At 36.4% G+C, this 22,499-nt stretch overlaps 1 protein-coding gene across 1 annotated transcript in view; it reads left to right on the top strand.

Moving 5' to 3' along the window:
- Nucleotides 1–19,064, top strand: part of LOC138319813 (sodium/potassium/calcium exchanger 4-like) — a 34,431-nt gene extending 15,367 nt beyond the window's left edge. Inside the window, exons 7-11 of the mRNA XM_069262943.1 lie at nt 4,593–4,671; nt 5,481–5,595; nt 9,275–9,387; nt 16,793–16,858; nt 17,189–19,064. Coding sequence (XP_069119044.1) covers nt 4,593–4,671; nt 5,481–5,595; nt 9,275–9,387; nt 16,793–16,858; nt 17,189–17,332 — 517 coding nt within the window. The 3' untranslated portion in view covers nt 17,333–19,064. The remainder of the gene's footprint in view (nt 1–4,592; nt 4,672–5,480; nt 5,596–9,274; nt 9,388–16,792; nt 16,859–17,188) is intronic.
- The last annotated feature ends 3,435 nt before the right edge of the window (nt 19,065–22,499 follow it).

The following is a 22,499-nucleotide window of genomic DNA, read 5'->3' as shown; positions in this document are numbered from 1 at the left end:
TATATTTTTTCTTTATCAGATGGGACCACCGGTTCATGGCCATTATATATTTTCTCTGTATAAGGTGGGACCACTGGTTCCTGGCAATTATATATTTTCTCTATATCAGGTGGCACCACTGGTTCATGGTCATTATATATTTTCTCTATATCAGGTGGCACCACTTGTTCATGGCAATTTTATATTTTTCTCTATATTAGGTGGGACCACTGGTTCATGGCCATTTTATATTTTCTCTATATCAGATGGGACCACTGGTTCATGGTCATTATATATTTGTCTATATCAGGTGGCACCACTGGTTCATGGCAATTTTATATTTTCTCTATATTAGGTGGGACCACTGGTTCATGTCCATTATACATTTTTTCTATATTAGGTGGAACAACTGGTTCATGGCCATTTTATATTTTCTCTATATCAGATGGGACTACTGGTTCATGGCCATTACATATTTTCTCTATATTAGGTTGGACCACTGGTTCATGGCCATTATGTATTTTCTCTATTTTAGGTGCGACCACTGGTTCATGGCCATTATATATTTTCTCTATATTAGGTAGAACCACTGGTTCATGGCCAATATATATTTTCTCTATATTAGGTGGGTCCACTGGTTCATGGTCATTATATATTTTCTCTATTTTAGGTGGGACCACTGGTTCATGGCCATTATATATTTTTTCTTTGTAAGATGGGACCACTGGTTCATGGTCATTATATATTTTCTCTTTACCAGATGGGACCACTAGTTCATGGACATTATATCTGTTCTCTATATCAGATGGGACCACCGGTTCATGGTCATTATATATTTTCTCTATATTAGGTGGGACCACTGGTTCATAGCCATTATATATTTTCTCTATATCAGGTGGCACTACTGGTTCATGGTCATTATATATTTTCTCTATATGAGGTGGCACCACTGGTTCATGGCAATTTTATATTTTTCTCTATATTAGGTGGGACCACTGGTTCATGGCCATTATATATTTTTTCTATATCAGGTGGCACCACTGGTTCATGGTCATTATATTTTTTCTCTATATCAGATGGCACCACTGGTTCATGGCAATTTTATATTTTTCTCTATATTAGGTGGGACCAGTGGTTCATGGCCATTTTATATTTTCTCTATATCAGATGGGACCACTGGTTCATGGTCATTATATATTTGTCTATATCAGGTGGCACCACTGGTTCATGGCAATTTTATATTTTCCTCTATATTAGGTGGGACCACTGGTTCATGGCCATTATACATTTTTTCTATATTAGGTGGGACCACTGGTTCATGGCCATTTTATATTTTCTCTATATCAGATGTGACTACTAGTTCATGGCCATTATATATTTTCTCTATATAAGATGGGACCACTGGTTCTTGGCCATTATATATTTTTCTCTATATTAGGTGGGACCACTGGTTCATGGCCATTTTATATTTTCTCTATATCAGATGGGACTACTGGTTCATGGCCATTATATATTTTTTCTCTATATAAGATGGGACTCTATATCAGATGGGACCACTGGTTCTTGGCCATTATATATTTTTCTCTATATTAGGTGGGACCACTGGTTCATGGCCATTATATATTTTCTCTATATCAGATGGGACTACTGGTTCTTGGCCATTATATATTTTTCTCTATATCAGATGGGACCACTGGTTCATGGCCATTTTATATTTTTTCTCTATATTAGGTGGGACCACTGGTTCTGCATTTTTTTCTATATAGGTGGCCACTTCTATGGCCATTTATATTTTTCTTATTAGGTGGGACCACTGATTCTTGGCCATTATATATTTTTCTCTATATCAGATGGGACTACTGGTTCATGGCCATTTTATATTTTTTCTCTATATCAGATGGGACTACTGGTTCATGGCCATTATATATTTTCTCTATATAAGATGGGACCACTGGTTCATAGCCATTATATATTTTTCTCTATATTAGGTGGGACCACTGGTTCATGGCCATTATATATTTTCTCTATATTAGGTTAGACCACTGATTCTTGGTCATTATATATTTTTCTCTATATAAGGTGGGACCACTGGTTCATGGCCATTATATATTTTCTCTATTTTAGGTGCGACCACTGGTTCATGGCCATTATATATTTTCTCTATATTAGGTAGAACCACTGGTTCATGGCCAATATATATTTTTTCTATATCAGATGGGACCACCGGTTCATGGCCATTATATATTTTCTCTGTATTAGGTGGGACCACTGGTTCCTGGCAATTATATATTTTCTCTATATCAGATGAGACCACCGGTTCATGGCCATTATATATTTTCTCTATATTATGTGGGACCATTGGTTCATGGCCATTATATATTTTCTCTATATCAGGCGGGATCACTGGTTCATGGCCATTATATATTTTTTCTATATTAGGTGGGACCACTGGTTCATGGCCATTATATATTTTCTCTATATTAGGTGGGACCACTGGTTCATGGCCATTATATATTTTCTCTATATCAGATGGGACCACTGGTTCATGGCCATTATATATTTTCTCTATATTAGGGGGACCACTGGTTCATAGTCATTATATATTTTCTCTATATCAGATTGGACCACTGGTTCATGGCCATTTTATATTTTTTCTCTATATCAGATCGGACTACTGGTTCATGGCCATTATATATTTTTTCTCTATATCAGATGGGACCACTGGTTCATGGCCATTATATATTTTCTCTATATCAGGATGGGACCACTGGTTCATGGCAATTTTATATTTTTCTCTATATTAGGTGGGACCACTGGTTCATGGCCAAAATATATTTTTTCTATATAAGGTGGGAACACTAGTTCATGGCCATTATATCTATATAAGATGGGACCACTGGTTCATGGCCATTATATATTTTCTCTATATCAGGTGGGACCACTGGTTCATGGCCATTATATATTTTCTCTATATAAGGTGGGACCACTGGTTCATGGCCATTATATATTTTCTCTATATCAGGTGGGACCACTGGTTCATGGCCATTATATATTTTCTCTATATAAGGTGGGACCACTGGTTCATGGCCATTATATATTTTCAATATTTTGTGGGACCACTGGTTCATGGCCATTTTATATTTTCTCTATATCAGATGGGACCATTGGTTCATGGCCATTACATATTTTCCTCTATATAAGATGGGACCACTGGTTCATGGCCATTATATTTTTTTCTCTATATAAGGTGGGACCACTGGTTCATGGCCATTATATATTTTCTCTATATCAGGTGGGACCACTGGTTCATGGCCATTATATATTTTCTCTATATCAGGTGGGACCACTGGTTCATGGCCATTATATATTTTTCTCTATATAAGGTGGGACCACTGGTTCATGGCCATTATATATATGGCCATTATATATTTTCTCTATATCAGGTGGCACCACTGGTTCATGGCCATTATATATTTTCTCTATATAAGGTGGGACCACTGGTTCATGGCCATTATATATTTTCTCTATATTAGATGGGACCACTGGTTCATGGCCATTACATATTTTCTTAATATTAGGTTGGACCACTGGTTCATGGCCATTATATATTTTTCTCTATATAAGGTGGGACCACTGGTTCATGGCCATTATATATTTTCTCTATTTTAGGTGCGACCACTGGTTCATGGCCATTATATATTTTCTCTATATTAGGTAGAACCACTGGTTCATGGCCAATATATATTTTTTCTATATCAGATGGGACCACCGGTTCATGGCCATTATATATTTTCTCTATATTAGGTGGGACCACTGGTTCATGGCAATTATATATTTTCTCTATATCAGATGGGACCACCGGTTCATGGCCATTATATATTTTCTCTATATCAGGTGGGACCACTGGTTCATAGCCATTATATAATTTCTCTATATATGATGGGACCACTGGTTCATGACCATTATATATTTTCTCTATATCAGGTGGGACCACTGGTTCATGGCCATTATTTATTTTCTGTATAGTTGGTGGGACCACTGGTTCATTGTCATTTTATATTTTCTCTATATTAGTTGGGACGACTGGTTCATGGCCATTATATATTTTCTCTATATCAGGTGGGCGACTGGTTCATGGCCATTATATATTTTCTCTATATTAGGTGGGACCACTGGTTCATGGTCATTATTTATTTTCTCTATATTAGGTGGGACCACTGGTTCATGGTCATTATATATTTTCTCTATATCAGGTGGGACCACTGGTTCATGGCCATTATATATTTTCTCTATATTAGATGGGACCACTGGTTCATTGTCATTTTATATTTTCTCTATATTAGGTGGGACCACTGGTTCATGGTCATTATATATTTTCTCTATATTAGGTGGGACCACTGGTTCATGGTCATTATATATTTTCTGTATAGTTGGTGGGACCACTGGTTCATGGTCATTATATATTTTCTCTATATTAGGTGGGACCACTGGTTCATGGTCATTATATATTTTCTCTATATTAGGTGGGACCACTGGTTCATGGTCATTATATATTTTCTCTATATTAGGTGGGACCACTGGTTCATGGTCATTATATATTTTCTCTATATTAGGTGGGACCACTGGTTCATGGCCACGTTTGTCATGTCTATAGTGTGGATCGCTCTCTTCTCCTACGTCATGGTCTGGATGGTAAGACGTTATATTTCAATAATATTGTTATGTCACATGACTGGTAAGAACAGTCTCCATTTGATAAATATATCTGATACGGTTGTAGACATATACTGCATTTTAATATGATTTACTAATTAGTATAGTTGGAGCTACTCCAATATGTATAAGATAAGTTAAAATACAATTTACATTATATGCATTTTCGAGCTCCATTATAATTTCATTACAATAATATTGTCACAATAAAATGAATGTCACGAATGAACCAAAACATTTCTATTGCTGATTAATACTTATTTAGGATTTTATTTCATAACGTAATGGAAAATATCTTGTAACTTTCATTTTTATGTAACCATTTTGGGATATCCTTGTTGGTTGTATGTAAATATGATCGGGTAAAACCTCAGTATCCCTGTTTGTTGTAGGTAACTTTAATTGGGTACATCCTCAATATCCATTTTCGTTGTAGGTAACTATAATTGGGTACATCCTTAATATTCCTGTTTATTGTAGGTAACTATAATTGGGTACGCCCTCAATATCCATTTAGGTTGTAGGTAATTATAATTGGGTACACCCTCAATATCCATTTTGGTTGTAGGTAACTATAATTGGGTATACCCTAAGTATCCCTGTTTGTTGTAGGTAACTATAATTGGGCACACCCTCAGTATCTCTGTTTGTTGTAGGTAACTATAATTGTGTACACCCTCAGTATCCCTGTTTGTTGTAGGTGACTAATATTAGGAACACCCTCAGTATCTCTGTTTGTTGTAGGTAACTGTAATTGGGTAGACCCTCAGTATCCCTGTTTGTTGTAGGTGACTGTAATTGGGTACACTCTCAGTATCCCAGACAGTGTGATGGGTATCACATTCCTGGCCGCCGGCACCAGCATCCCCGACGCCATGGCTAGCGTGTTTGTTGCCAAGCAAGGTATGTGCTAAGGCCAATATTTTTGGTGTTAGCTGAATCTTGTTTCTTCGGAATTATTTACATTATAATTAAGCTGTCTAACATCACAACATGGGCAGTATGAAGTAAATTTCGCAAAACATTCATGAAAAAATGACCAAAGCGGCGGTTGTTATGACATGTATTTAAATGGAATGAACATACCTCTTACGAGATACAGTAAATGTACTTCTAGAATGAACAATTATGGAAACAAATTAATTGAGTTCTGTAAGCAAAATAACATGTACATTGCTAATGGTAGAATTGGGAATGACCAATTCATAGGGAAAACCACATGTAATAATTCAACAGTAATAGATTATCTTATTGTGTCATCTGAATTATTCAATTGTATTAATGAGTTTGAAGTTTCTGACTTTGATCCTTTGTTTTCGGATGTACATTGCAGGATTGAGTTCAGTATTTTTGGAACTCCCACACATTGCCAAGTTCAAGAATGTTCTAATATGAACATGGACAATAATGGGTATATAAAGTGGAAAAGTGATTTAAAAGATGATTTTATTGAGCATATTGTAAACGAGCAAAACGATAATATGGATCTACTAAATAACGCATTAGATCTTATAGGTAATAAACCTACTGACCACATTTCGCGAGATGAAATAGATAATGTCATACACAACATAAGCAATATTTTCACAACATCAGCTTCAAAAGTATTTGGTAAAAAACATTATCGTGCTAAAGGTTATAAACAGACCAGTAAACCATGGTACAATACACAGTGTGATAAATTAAGGAAAGAATTCCATGCAGCAAAAAAGGAATATTGTCGGATAAAAAATGAAAACAATTTTAAAAAACTTAAGAAAAAAAGTAGACAATATAAAAAAGAAACACATAAAAGTTACAAAAAGTACTTAAACTGTATGGAACAGAAAATAAGAAACTCTACAAAACATGATCCAAAATATCTTTGGAATATTTTAAATAAGTTATCAGGTAATGAAAAGGTTAACAAAGCTGATATAACTATACAGGAACTCTTTGAATACTTTAAAACACTTAACAATAACGAGTTTGAAGAAGATGAAGAGTTCCTAATTGACGAAGTAACCGATAATACATATCCAATTCTGAACGAAGACATAAGCGACGATGAGATTAGAGAAGCTGTAAAAAATTAAAAAATAATAAAGCCAGTGGTATTGATGGTATTGTCAATGAATATATGAAACATACTTTACACACATTTCTTCCAGTATATTCGAAAATTTTTAACATTATACTTAACACAGGTCTAGTCCCAACAGATTGGACTATTGGCATAATTAAGCCCATATATAAAAACAAAGGTGACAAACACAATCCTGATAATTACAGAGCTATTACTCTAGTCTCGTGCCTAGGCAAGTTATTCACTTCCATCATAAACAATAGACTCACTAAATTAGCAAATGAAATCAATCTTATATCACAAGCACAAGCCGGGTTTAGAAAAGGGTACTCAACAACAGAAAATATCTTTATATTACATACTCTTATCTCTATATATTTCTCTACAAACAAAAAACTGTATTGTACATTTATTGATTTTAAAAAAGCCTTTGATACAGTGTGGCGCGTTGGTTAATGGAAAAAAAAAATGCAGTCTTTCTCTATTAAAGGAAAAATTTTAAAAGTTATATATAATCTATACGAACATACAAAATCCTGTGTACGCAATGGAAATGAAATGTCAGATTTTTTTATATGTAATGTTGGGGTTAAGCAAGGCGAAAATCTCTCACCGTTTTTATTTTCTATTTTTCTTAATGATCTTGAAGAATATCTTCACCAAAACAATGTGTCATATTTGAGAGAAATTGATAGTTTATGTGAAAATAATCTTGGTATATTTGTCAAAATATTTGTCATTTTATATGCAGATGATACTGTGCTGATGTCAGAATCACCTGAGGGTCTACAATGTGCACTTGATTGCTTTCAAAATTATTGTGACGAGTGGAAACTAACTGTTAATACACAAAAGACAAAAATAGTAATTTTTAAAAAAACGCAAAAGTAGACGGCAATATAATTTCAAATTATTTAATGATCAGATAACTCGTGAAGATTCTTATCCTTATCTTGGTATATTGTTCAATTACAACGGCTCATTTGCTAAAACAAAGAAAAAGTTAGCTGACCAGGCAAAGAAAGCACTGTATGCATTGTATACCAAAATTAGAAACGTTCCATTATCAATAGATTTACAATTGAAATTATTTGACTCACTTGTATCCCCTATTTTGTTGTATGCCTGTGAAATCTGGGGATTTGAAAATGTAAGCATTATTGAGAAAATTCATTTGCAATTTTGTAAAAAAATTCTTCATGTTCGAAACAGTACTCCAAATTTTATGGTTTATGGAGAACTTGGTAAATTTCCCTTAGAAATTGAAATCAAGGTACGGATGTTAATGTTTTGGCACAAATTAATTACAGGGGGAGATAAACTCTCCAGTGTATTTTATCGCCTTACATTAAGAATGCAAGAAAACGATACTACAGAATTTAAGTGGCTTGGGCATATAAAGTCACTCCTTAATGACACAGGTTTTAACAATTTATGGGCATTTCAAAATACATGTACGATGAATAGAGCTTTGTTTAAAAACTTGCTAAAACGACATTTATGTGATCAATATATTCAAAATTGGTATTCTATTCTTGAAACATCGTCTCGCGGACAATTCTACTCAACCTTTAAAAAGCAGTTTAAACTTGAACCATATTTAGTAAAGCTTGATTTCAAAGAACGTGTTATTATTAGTAAATTTAGAACCTCGAATTTAAAATTTCCTATTGAAACTGGTAGATGGGCTGGTATACCACGTGATAACCGTATTTGTTTACTATGTAATAACGGTATTGGAGATGAATATCACTACTTATTTCAATGTAGTAATGCAAGTGTAACTAATAATAGACATAAATATATTCCACAATACTATTATACAAATCCAAGTTTATTAGAAATGCGAGGCATGTTTGAAATCTGTAATCGAACTCTATTAACGAGAGTGAGCTATTTTCTTAAACAAATAGAACAGTTATGTATTTTAAATTGATCAAAAAGTACAGTGTACTTGTTACATACACCTGCATTTATATTACTTGTATGTTATTACTTCTTATTATGCTGTGATATAGCTGATTATATATGTTATACGATATAGCATCGAATATACAATTGTATAACTACTACTTGTATATGTTCAATCTATTTATACTCTGTACACAGTATTAAGCGTCCAAGTTCTATTAAAGCTAAAAGTATGAACTTAAGTAAAATTGAAATATATTTAGTGGTTATGCAGTTGTATTATACTGCTATGGCTACGCTAAATGTCAATGATATGAAGTATTAAACATATACCATTATAATGTTAAAATATTGATATGGTTGTTGTTCATACTACAATCATACATAACTAACAATGACCATGCATTATACTCACCAATGTACGTAAAATATTTCATACACGGATATGTACGCTTGAGTGTATTATGTTCACACTGTACTATCAATTACCCTGTCTGTCATGTATGTTTTGTATAAATTGACCTCTTGTGGCACACAAAGGTGTGCCCAGAGTGTATTAATAAAATCTGACAGAATATCTTAATATCCGAATGTTTTTATCCTCAGGTCTCGGAGATATGGCCGTGTCCAACCTTTTTGGAAGCAACGTGTTCGATATTCTGCTGGGACTATCCTTACCGTGGTTTCTAAAGACGGGTGTAGCGTATGCTGGCACTACGGTAGGGTTATAGATTCAATAGACGGGTGTAGTGTATGATGGTACTACGGTAGGGTTATAGTTTCTATAGACCGGTGTAGTGTATGCTGGCACTACGGTAGGGTTATAGATTCAATAGACGGGTGTAGTGTATGATGGTACTACGGTAGGGTTATAGTTTCTATAGACCGGTGTAGTGTATGCTGGCACTACGGTAGGGTTATAGTTTCTATAGACGGGTGTAGTGTATGATGGTACTACGGTAGGGTTATAGTTTCTATAGAAGGATGTAGTGTATGATGGTACTACGGTAGGGTAATAGTTTTTTATATACGGATGTAGTATATGATGGTACTACGGTAGGGTTATAGTTTCAATAGACGGGTGTAGTGTATGATGGTACTACGGTAGGGTTATAGTTTCTATAGACGGGTGTAGTGTATGATGGTACTATGATAGGGGTAAAGGTTCTATAGACGGATGTCGTGTATAATGGTACTACGGTAGGATTATAGGTTCTATAGACGGGTGTAGTGTATGATGGTACTATGGTAGGATTATAGTTTCTATAGACGGGTGTAGTGTATGATGGTACTACGGTAGGGTTATAGGTTCTATAGACGGGTGTAGTGTATGATGGTACTACGGTTGGGTTATAGGTTCTATAGACGGGTGTAGTGTATGATGGTACTACGGTAGGGTTATAGGTTCTATAGACGGGTGTAGTGTATGATGGTACTACGGTAGGGTTATAGGTTCTATAGACGGGTGTAGTGTATGATGGTACTACGGTAGGGTTATAGGTTCTATAGACGGGTGTAGTGTATGATGGTACTACGGTAGGGTTATAGGTTCTATAGACGGGTGTAGTGTATGATGGTACTACGGTAGGGTTATAGGTTCTATAGACGGGTGTAGTGTATGATGGTACTACGGTTAGGTTATAGGTTCTATAGACGGGTGTAGTGTATGATGGTACTACGGTAGGGTTATAGGTTCTATAGACGGGTGTAGTGTATGATGGTACTACGGTAGGGTTATAGGTTCTATAGACGGGTGTAGTGTATGATGGTACTACGGTAGGGTTATAGGTTCTATAGACGGGTGTAGTGTATGATGGTACTACGGTAGGGTTATAGGTTCTATAGACGGGTGTAGTGTATGATGGTACTACGGTAGGGTTATAGGTTCTATAGACGGGTGTAGTGTATGATGGTACTACGGTTGGGTTATAGGTTCTATAGACGGGTGTAGTGTATGATGGTACTACGGTAGGGTTATAGGTTCTATAGACGGGTGTAGTGTATGATGGTACTACGGTGGTTAAGGTTTATAGGTTCTAGTAGACGGGTGTAGTGTATGATGGTACTACGGTAGGGTTATAGGTTCTATAGACGGGTGTAGTGTATGATGGTACTACGGTAGGGTTATAGGTTCTATAGACGGGTGTAGTGTATGATGGTACTACGGTAGGGTTATAGGTTCTATAGACGGGTGTAGTGTATGATGGTACTACGGTTAGGTTATAGGTTCTATAGACGGGTGTAGTATATGATGGTACTACGGTAGGGTTATAGGTTCTATAGACGGGTGTAGTGTATGATGGTACTACGGTAGGGTTATAGGTTCTATAGACGGGTGTAGTGTATGATGATACTACGGTTAGGTTATAGGTTCTATAGACGGGTGTAGTATATGATGGTACTACGGTAGGGTTATAGGTTCTATAGACGGGTGTAGTATATGATGGTACTACGGTAGGGTTATAGGTTCTATAGACGGGTGTAGTAGTATATGATGGTACTACGGTAGGGTTATAGGTTCTATAGACGGGTGTAGTGTATGATGGTACTACGGTAGGGTTATAGGTTCTATAGACGGGTGTAGTGTATGATGGTACTACGGTAGGGTTATAGGTTCTATAGACGGGTGTAGTGTATGATGGTACTACGGTAGGGTTATAGGTTCTATAGACGGGTGTAGTGTATGATGGTACTACGGTAGGGTTATAGGTTCTATAGACGGGTGTAGTATATGATGGTACTACGGTAGGGTTATAGGTTCTATAGACGGGTGTAGTGTATGATGGTACTACGGTAGGGTTATAGGTTCTATAGACGGGTGTAGTGTATGATGGTACTACGGTTGGGTTATAGGTTCTATAGACGGGTGTAGTGTATGATGGTACTACGGTAGGGTTATAGGTTCTATAGACGGGTGTAGTGTATGATGGTACTACGGTTGGGTTATAGGTTCTATAGACCGGTGAAGTGTATGATTGTACTACGGTAAGGTTATAGGTTCTATAGACGGGTGAAGTGTATGATGGTACTACGGTAGGGTTATAGGTTCTATAGACGGGTGTAGTGTATGATGGTACTACGGTAGGGTTATAGGTTCTATAGACGGGTGTAGTATATGATGGTACTACGGTAGGGTTATAGGTTCTATAGACGGGTGTAGTGTATGATGGTACTACGGTTAGGTTATAGGTTCTATAGACGGGTGTAGTGTATGATGGTACTACGGTAGGGTTATAGGTTCTATAGACGGGTGTAGTATATGATGGTACTACGGTAGGGTTATAGGTTCTATAGACGGGTGTAGTGTATGATGGTACTACGGTAGGGTTATAGGTTCTATAGACGGGTGTAGTGTATGATGGTACTACTACGGTAGGGTTATAGGTTCTATAGACGGGTGTAGTGTATGATGGTACTACGGTAGGGTTATAGGTTCTATAGACGGGTGTAGTGTATGATGGTACTACGGTAGGGTTATAGGTTCTATAGACGGGTGTAGTGTATGATGGTACTACGGTAGGGTTATAGGTTCTATAGACGGGTGTAGTGTATGATGGTACTACGGTAGGGTTATAGGTTCTATAGACGGGTGTAGTGTATGATGGTACTACGGTAGGGTTATAGGTTCTATAGACGGGTGTAGTGTATGATGGTACTACGGTAGGGTTATAGGTTCTATAGACGGGTGTAGTGTATGATGGTACTACGGTAGGGTTATAGGTTCTATAGACGGGTGTAGTATATGATGGTACTACGGTAGGGTTATAGGTTCTATAGACGGGTGTAGTGTATATGATGGTACTACGGTAGGGTTATAGGTTCTATAGACGGGTGTAGTATATGATGGTACTACGGTAGGGTTATAGGTTCTATAGACGGGTGTAGTATATGATGGTACTACTACGGTAGGGTTATAGGTTCTATAGACGGGTGTAGTATATGATGGTACTACGGTAGGGTTATAGGTTCTATAGACGGGTGTAGTATATGATGGTACTACGGTTAGGTTATAGGTTCTATAGACGGGTGTAGTATATGATGGTACTACGGTAGGGTTATAGGTTCTATAGACGGGTGTAGTGTATGATGGTACTACGGTAGGGTTATAGGTTCTATAGACGGGTGTAGTATATGATGGTACTACGGTAGGGTTATAGGTTCTATAGACGGGTGTAGTATATGATGGTACTACGGTAGGGTTATAGGTTCTATAGACGGGTGTAGTGTATGATGGTACTACGGTAGGGTTATAGGTTCTATAGACGGGTGTAGTATATGATGGTACTACGGTAGGGTTATAGGTTCTATAGACGGGTGTAGTATATGATGGTACTACGGTAGGGTTATAGGTTCTATAGACGGGTGTAGTATATGATGGTACTACGGTAGGGTTATAGGTTCTATAGACGGGTGTAGTGTATGATGGTACTACGGTTAGGTTATAGGTTCTATAGACGGGTGTAGTATATGATGGTACTACGGTAGGGTTATAGGTTCTATAGACGGGTGTAGTATATGATGGTACTACGGTAGGGTTATAGGTTCTATAGACGGGTGTAGTGTATGATGGTACTACGGTTAGGTTATAGGTTCTATAGACGGGTGTAGTATATGATGGTACTACGGTAGGGTTATAGGTTCTATAGACGGGTGTAGTGTATGATGGTACTACGGTAGGGTTATAGGTTCTATAGACGGGTGTAGTATATGATGGTACTACGGTAGGGTTATAGGTTCTATAGACGGGTGTAGTTATGATGGTACTACGGTAGGGTTATAGGTTCTATAGACGGGTGTAGTTATGATGGTACTACGGTTAGGGTTATAGGTTCTATAGACGGGTGTAGTGTATGATGGTACTACGGTAGGGTTATAGGTTCTATAGACGGGTGTAGTGTATGATGGTACTACGGTAGGGTTATAGGTTCTATAGACGGGTGTAGTGTATGATGGTACTACGGTAGGGTTATAGGTTCTATAGACGGGTGTAGTGTATGATGGTACTACGGTAGGGTTATAGGTTCTATAGACGGGTGTAGTGTATGATGGTACTACGGTAGGGTTATAGGTTCTATAGACGGGTGTAGTATATGATGGTACTACGGTAGGGTTATAGGTTCTATAGACGGGTGTAGTGTATGATGGTACTACGGTAGGGTTATAGGTTCTATAGACGGGTGTAGTGTATGATGGTACTACGGTAGGGTTATAGGTTCTATAGACGGGTGTAGTATATGATGGTACTACGGTAGGGTTATAGGTTCTATAGACGGGTGTAGTGTATGATGGTACTACGGTAGGGTTATAGGTTCTATAGACGGGTGTAGTTATGATGGTACTACGGTAGGGTTATAGGTTCTATAGACGGGTGTAGTGTATGATGGTACTACGGTAGGGTTATAGGTTCTATAGACGGGTGTAGTGTATGATGGTACTACGGTAGGGTTATAGGTTCTATAGACGGGTGTAGTGTATGATGGTACTAGGTAGGGTTATAGGTTCTATAGACGGGTGTAATGTATGATGGTACTACGGTAGGGTTATAGTTCTATAGACGGGTGTAGTGTATGATGGTACTACGGTAGGGTTATAGGTTCTATAGACGGGTGTAGTGTATGATGGTACTACGGTAGGGTTATAGGTTCTATAGACGGGTGTAGTGTATGATGGTACTACGGTAGGGTTATAGGTTCTATAGACGGGTGTAGTGTATGATGGTACTACGGTAGGGTTATAGGTTCTATAGACGGGTATTGTGTATGATGGTACTATGGTAGGGTTATAGGTTCTATAGACGGGTGTAGTGTATGATGGGTACTACGGTAGGGTTATAGGTTCTATAGACGGGTGTAGTATATGATGGTACTACGGTAGGGTTATAGGTTCTATAGACGGGTGTAGTATATGATGGTACTACGGTAGGGTTATAGGTTCTATAGACGGGTGTAGTGATGGTACTACGGTAGGGTTATAGGTTCTATAGACGGGTGTATGTATGATGGTACTACGGTAGGGTTATAGGTTCTATAGACGGGTGTAGTTATGATGGTACTACGGTAGGGTTATAGGTTCTATAGACGGGTGTAGTGTATGATGGTACTACGGTAGGGTTATAGGTTCTATAGACGGTGTAGTTATGATGGTACTACGGTAGGGTTATAGGTTCTATAGACGGGTGTAGTATATGATGGTACTACGGTAGGGTTATAGGTTCTATAGACGGGTGTAGTGTATGATGGTACTACGGTAGGGTTATAGGTTCTATAGACGGGTGTAGTGTATGATGGTACTACGGTAGGGTTATAGGTTCTATAGACGGGTGTAGTATATGATGGTACTACGGTAGGGTTATAGGTTCTATAGACGGGTGTAGTGTATGATGGTACTACGGTAGGGTTATAGGTTCTATAGACGGGTGTAGTGTATGATGGTACTACGGTAGGGTTATAGGTTCTATAGACGGGTGTAGTGTATGATGGTACTACGGTAGGGTTATAGGTTCTATAGACGGGTGTAGTGTATGATGGTACTACGGTAGGGTTATAGGTTCTATAGACGGGTGTAGTGTATGATGGTACTACGGTAGGGTTATAGGTTCTATAGACGGGTGTAGTGTATGATGGTACTACGGTAGGGTTATAGGTTCTATAGACGGGTGTAGTGTATGATGGTACTACGGTAGGGTTATAGGTTCTATAGACGGGTGTAGTGTATGATGGTACTACGGTAGGGTTATAGGTTCTATAGACGGGTGTAGTGTATGATGGTACTACGGTAGGGTTATAGGTTCTATAGACGGGTGTAGTGTATGATGGTACTACGGTAGGGTTATAGGTTCTATAGACGGGTGTAGTGTATGATGGTACTACGGTAGGGTTATAGTTCTATAGACGGTGTAGTGGTTATGATGGTACTACGGTAGGTATAGGTTCTATAGACGGGTGTAGTGTATGATGGTACTACGGTAGGGTTATAGGTTCTATAGACGGGTGTAGTGTATGATGGTACTACGGTAGGGTTATAGGTTTCTATAGACGGGTGTAGTGTATGATTGGTACTACGGTAGGGTTATAGGTTCTATAGACGGGTGTAGTATATGATGGTACTACGGTAGGGTTATAGGTTCTATAGACGGGTGTAGTATATGATGGTACTACGGTTAGGTTATAGGTTCTATAGACGGGTGTAGTGTATGATGGTACTACGGTAGGGTTATAGGTTCTATAGACGGGTGTAGTATATGATGGTACTACGGTAGGGTTATAGGTTCTATAGACGGGTGTAGTGTATGATGGTACTACGGTAGGGTTATAGGTTCTATAGACGGGTGTAGTATATGATGGTACTACGGTAGGGTTATAGGTTCTATAGACGGGTGTAGTGTATGATGGTACTACGGTTAGGGTTATAGGTTCTATAGACGGGTGTAGTATATGATGGTACTACGGTAGGGTTATAGGTTCTATAGACGGGTGTAGTATATGATGGTACTACGGTAGGGTTATAGGTTCTATAGACGGGTGTAGTATATGATGGTACTACGGTAGGGTTATAGGTTCTATAGACGGGTGTAGTATATATGATGGTACTACGGTAGGGTTATAGGTTCTATAGACGGGTGTAGTATATGATGGTACTACGGTAGGTTATTAGGTTCTATAGACGGGTGTAGTATATGATGGTACTACGGTAGGGTTATAGGTTCTATAGACGGGTGTAGTGTATGATGGTACTACGGTAGGGTTATAGGTTCTATAGACGGGTGTAGTGTATGATGGTACTACGGTAGGGTTATAGTTTCTATAGACGGGTGTAGTGTATGATGGCACAACGGTAGGGTTATAGGTGGTACTACGGTAGGGTTATATATACCTAAAAAGATTTACAGCAAAGCATAACTTGAAATAGCTAAACGTAATTTCGCCTCTCTGCAAAGTGCACGAAATGAACCTTTTCAAAATTACTACAAATTGAGACAATTCGTTTTTGAAATCACATAAACTCAAAAGTTTTTTATTAATGTTGAAACTAAACTTTAATGAGACTGAGACTTCATCAGAACAGATCCCTAATACACCCTACGGATTTAACGTGATTTGAAATGTTGATTTCTATCTCTTCCAGGTTCACATAAATAGTAACGGCATGCTGTACTCCATACTATTATTATTCCTAACCGTCATAGTAACAGTAAGTAAGCAATGAACCGTAACAGTAAATAGTTAATTCATTATATTTTTTTATTTTGGTGTTCAGTGAGCTCCTAATTCTTGTCAGTGTATGAAAGTATGTTTGATGTGGATTAAATCATCAGATTTATCTAAGATGACGTATTTAATATGACATAGATTACAGAGGTGGTAAGGATTCTGTATCAATGTGACGGATTACCATAGGGCATTACACGTCAAAGTGAAATCAATCACCTGAGACACGTCACAATTTTACCTAACATTACTTAATTGTAGATAATCGTATGATTAAACAGAGAGCATTACATAATGGTTTATTTGGTTGTAGATTGGTGTACTGAAGTATACTGGCTGGAGATTGAACAGATTCGTCGGTTTAATATGCCTATCTGTATATGCCATCTATTTATTATTTTCTGTAATGATAGAATGTAACGTATTTGGCTTCGTCAATCCTCCAATGTGTGTATGATAGAAAGAACATATATTTAGTTTCCATACTGACTGAACTTCCTGGATTGGACGTGCTACATAGAAACCTGAAGAGAGCCGATTTACGAATGAAGGCTTGCCAAATATACCAGTATGTTATGGAGATTTCCGATGTGTAGACACTACAGTCAGCTCGATACATTTGGAAATATCCATGTCGCTTGATAAAGAAGCGTGGGTAATACATGTAATAAAGAAAGGATATGGTCAAACTTAGAATGGCCTATATGGTAGAATCAATGTGAAATTTCATTCTCGCGTTTTTTTGTTAACAATAACACAAAAGCCTACTGGCCGTTATGCCAAAGCTCAACCTTCTCATGTATTTCCTTATTAATCACAATTGTGTCAAATTTTGTATTTATAATTATTTTCTAATGAAGTAATGTTTTCATTTTTTTTTCTTCAATTCTTTGTTCATCCAACTATGTCAGTCATCATTGATAATTGTCATAAAACATGTAAATACTTTACTAGTATACACATTATTGAGTAGAATGAATTAGAGATTTTTTCTAGATCCGGACATTTCCGTCCATTGGGTTTCTTCATATTTTATTCTAAGCTAACATAGTTTATATATTTCCTCAGCTAATTTTATCTTCTCTATTTTAATACTTTGTAATTAGGAGTTACAGTTAGACATTTACAATATGTTAACTCACTACGGGCAATGAAACTAAGTTTTGTTGAGCTATGTGTGAATTCTATTTATAACAATTTTAGAAGGTCATATACATATTTGATCTCAACCATTTTTCAGTTGGAATAGATAAGTAAATTACCATGTAAACAGATTATAAAATTGCATGCAATAACTATTTCTGTAGTTAAATGTTTAAACATGACTGTTATTGGTAGTTTTAGTACAACAGACATTTTGGATCGAACTAGAAGGAATTCTAACTGTTGAATTCTAATTGTGAAATGTAAGGTCCGTTTATTAATTATAATGGCTTTGTTTGTTTGTTGATAATTTACACTTATTTGTGTATGTTGGTGAGGCGGCGAACGCCATTTCGATTTACACTGTTTACACATTAATTTCACTGAATATTGAACACATACAAATAAATATGATGCCGATTACATAAAGCATTTTGATTTTGTGAATGCTGCGTTTTGTATGCAATCATGTAAAATCACATAGTTTGTTTTTTCTTGATGCCAGTGATCATTTTTGTATATATTTTGTGAGTTAGAAAAAAAATTTCTATCAAACGGAAGCTTTGATCGGTTCTGGAAGGAAACTGTGGGCAGTAAAATAAAGTTATTATAATTACGTTTAGTCAAATAGGATTTGTTACGCAAACAAAAGCTGTTGTCCTTTTGTATTGCATACTATTTCCCTATGATCTCTGTGTTTTCCTTATTCTGTTATAGCATTTTGAATTTTTCACATATTTTCACTTCTGTTGATTACCATTACGACCACAAACAATGACGTCATATAAACACGATAGTTAAATCTGTTACCGTAGTTACAATGGTTATAGAATTGTTACAATAGACATGTGTTGCTTGAAACTGTTGCCATATACACACTTTGCCTGAAATGCCATAGATACACAATGCCTAAACTGTTATCATAGATACACAATGCCTAAACTGTTATCATAGATACAAGATGCCTGAAGCTGTTGCCAGATAAACTGGCAGTTATATACAATGATACAAAGTAGACAAGTGCATTAAAAATCAACACAGATCGTTCTTGTTGTTACTTGTATTGTGTATGCTATGCTAGTTTCACCAAAACTGAAAAGTTAAAGGTGTGTGTGCGAGAACGAGGCGTGGCTACATACCACCTGGTCAGTTTCGTCAAAGATTAATCATAATTCAAAAGATTTCAAGAATAGAAGAAAGGAGAACAAAAACATATGTACAACATACACCATGTTAGAAGTATATTCTCTTTTATTGCATGAATTAAATGACATATTTATAGGGATGGAAATTTTATGCGTGTGATTAAATTAAAGCAAAGATAAATCCTGTTTACAAAAAATCCTGAGTGACATTTTAGTGCTGCACTTAAGTTACTGTAATGGCTTGGGTGGAAGAGGCGCTCATATACCAGAATACCAGAGTACGTTACACGACAGGAAATGGCACCAAGTACCCTGTCAACCAGATGATAGAGCGCTATGATACAGGGAGATAACTCTATCAGCATTCAATGTAAGTTAAGTGTTGATAGTAAAACAGATAATAAAATCGTTCTTTATTCCGTCTGTTTATAGTAGATTATCGCGTTTAAAATCATATGTTACACTTATTTCTATTGGTTATACCCCGGTATTTGATGTTATTTTTGCATAGCATGAAATAATTGTATAACGAGTATATTATGACGTCATACAATACAATAACGTTTTCAAGGGAAATTTTTAAAAGCGATGCAGTCATTGGTCAAACTAAATTGTTACCTGACTCTCTATAAAAATGGAAATAATTGATTTTTATTTGTTTTCATAGTAAATCCATCTCTCCGATTGGCAGATTCTTTTTCTCCATATAATATGAAGAAAAAGTCTGAAAATGGCGCGAAATTCCGACGTAATCATGACGTCAAAATAGAGACGTCAACGTTACGTATTGATTTAGAAAAAATATTCCATTGGAAAATCAAAAGAATAGTTCGTTTAAACGTAATTTATGTAATCAAGTAGTCTGAAAAATTAATTATAAGCATTGATGTATATATTTTTTGTGTAAACTGTTTTGAGAATCCTCTACGCGGGTCACAGTTTGCAAACAAAATTTCTTTCATACCCCTATGAAGTTAAGAATAGTAACATCAATGCTTAAAGCCACACTATACGTAACTATCAACAAAATTTCAAGTTAAATTCGACTCCGATATTGTTAGTATTTGTAGATGTAGTTGAAATTAAGATATATTAAAGAATATTTGTAATGATTTTTTAATAACTTTAGTACAGCAGTTGCTGAAAGTCGATACATGTAAACATGCCTTCATTTTAAACTGGTCGCCATAGAAGTTACGATTATTACCGAACGGAAGTCGGAAAGTTCATGACCCGTTTTCGGAAGAGTTCGGACAGACGTTACGTAGTAACGGTAGTCACATGACGTTCTCGGCAACGACGTTACAATGTCGGCTAACTTCGGCTTGTTTGACTAAGTGGGACCCACCTAGCGATGTTTAAGATTTTTATCAAAGTATTCCGAATCATAATCGCTCATATTGACTTTGATTTAGTCCTCTCTCTGCATGATTTACAACAGGATTTTTTTTCAACATTCTCCTAAATCATGAAAAAAATAAGAAAGATGCGGATATTGGGCCTTTAAATGAAGTAATTTCGCCTATTGACCTTTCAATAGTTTGACTGTTGACCGGGGCGGAACGCTTGCGTGCGTTTGTTGTTGACGTCATTATTAATATTGTTGACGTCATAAATACCGGCTTGCCGGATCGACCCAAATACCGGTATTCTTTCGTCGAAAGTCTTTCTCACCAGATGCTCAGTGATAAGTTTAAGATTGCGGTTCAATATATCAATGCGCCACAACTGTTCTATTATAAAGAATAAGTAACAACATGCTATTCAAATTAAGTTATAACCATTATTCTCAATATCTTTTCGGATTATGAAATCATAGTCATTAAACAGAGAAACATGTTAGGTCACTGACTCTGACTTTATAAACCTTAATAAATCTGAAAGATACTGAGAATAAAGCTTAAATTATATGCAGGATATATTCGTACCAACTAGTTTTATTATAACAGCAGATAACATTCCACACAGTTTTACCTTCCTCGATGAGCTAGGTGTAAATGATCGTCCCTTCTGTAAGGTACATTTGATAATCCCCTTGATAAATGTCCCATTAATATCTAAGGAATGAATTCACTGACCAGGTAACACAGCAACCTAGCTATGGATATAATGTCACTGATAAAACAAAATAACGACACGTGAAATTGATCACATTTGTACGAATAAGGAAGTCAGTGGTTTCTTATCAAGTTATATAACATCACATGCACCAAAGCATTTCACGTAATACAAAGTCTGAAAGTAAAGGTGTCAAAACCATAGCTTAAGAGGGTTCTGTAGCCTTACCTGGTGTCTGTGAACAATCATCGGAATATCTCTATCGCTTTCTCCCGTAAGTACACTCGTTAAACATGTATGTGTATTCTGACACCATTAGTCAAATTGATTACAGTTTTTGTTTTAAATGAAAATTAAATTAAATGTTAATTTCATATGAGATTTTATGAAACCCGTCTAAATTTGGCTTGTTCCATAAATTATCATATGAATGAACACTCATTTAAGATCCTATATGTAAGTTCGACAGTTTCTTAATTGCATGACAGTAATAAATTCATCATTGTTTTAAATCTCTTGATCAAATTGCACCAGTGTTAGACACCAGAATAAAGGATACGTCGATGTCGCCTTATTTTAGCCCTCTACAATATCAGCTCAGTCTTTTGAAGTGTTTTTTTTTAATTGTTTTATTTTTTAAAAGTTTTTTTATATATATAGAGATGGTACAGATATGGAATACACATACGTGCAAAATAAACACACATACTCGGCATCACACTCATACACCTTTTACATACAGCCAGTTCAATTTATTTTTATTCTGATTTATCAATAACACACAAAATTTTAACCTCTGGCCTATTCTTACACCTACCATCATTGACATACATGCAATCATATATACATATGGACAAACACGGATATATAAACACATCACTCTTAAATGGAAGACAAGTATGCGCACACATATACCTAAAAAAACATTTTGGAAACATATACAAGAAGGACAAATTCAGCCACAAATTAATGGTAAATTCAGCCACAAATTAATGGTAGGTAGCGATCAGAGACTGATAAACAAAACAAACTATAATGTACACAGCATGTATTGACACACAAACACATGGGATGGACAGAAGTGAAAACAAAACAGAAACATGGATAAACATACAGACAGACACTGAAAACTGTAGAAAGACAGGATTGAACAAACCAACATGTAGTGTCAGAATGACAACTGATAAAATGGATGGACATAAGGACAAAAATAAACAGACAGAAGAATAAAGAAGTGTTTTAATATTTCTATGATTAGTACCGTATTCGACAAGGAAT

Source organism: Argopecten irradians, chromosome 3 (genome assembly GCF_041381155.1).
Source record: "Argopecten irradians isolate NY chromosome 3, Ai_NY, whole genome shotgun sequence".
Taxonomy (NCBI): Eukaryota; Metazoa; Mollusca; class Bivalvia; order Pectinida; family Pectinidae; genus Argopecten; species Argopecten irradians.
This window is presented reverse-complemented; position numbering and strand designations above follow the sequence as displayed.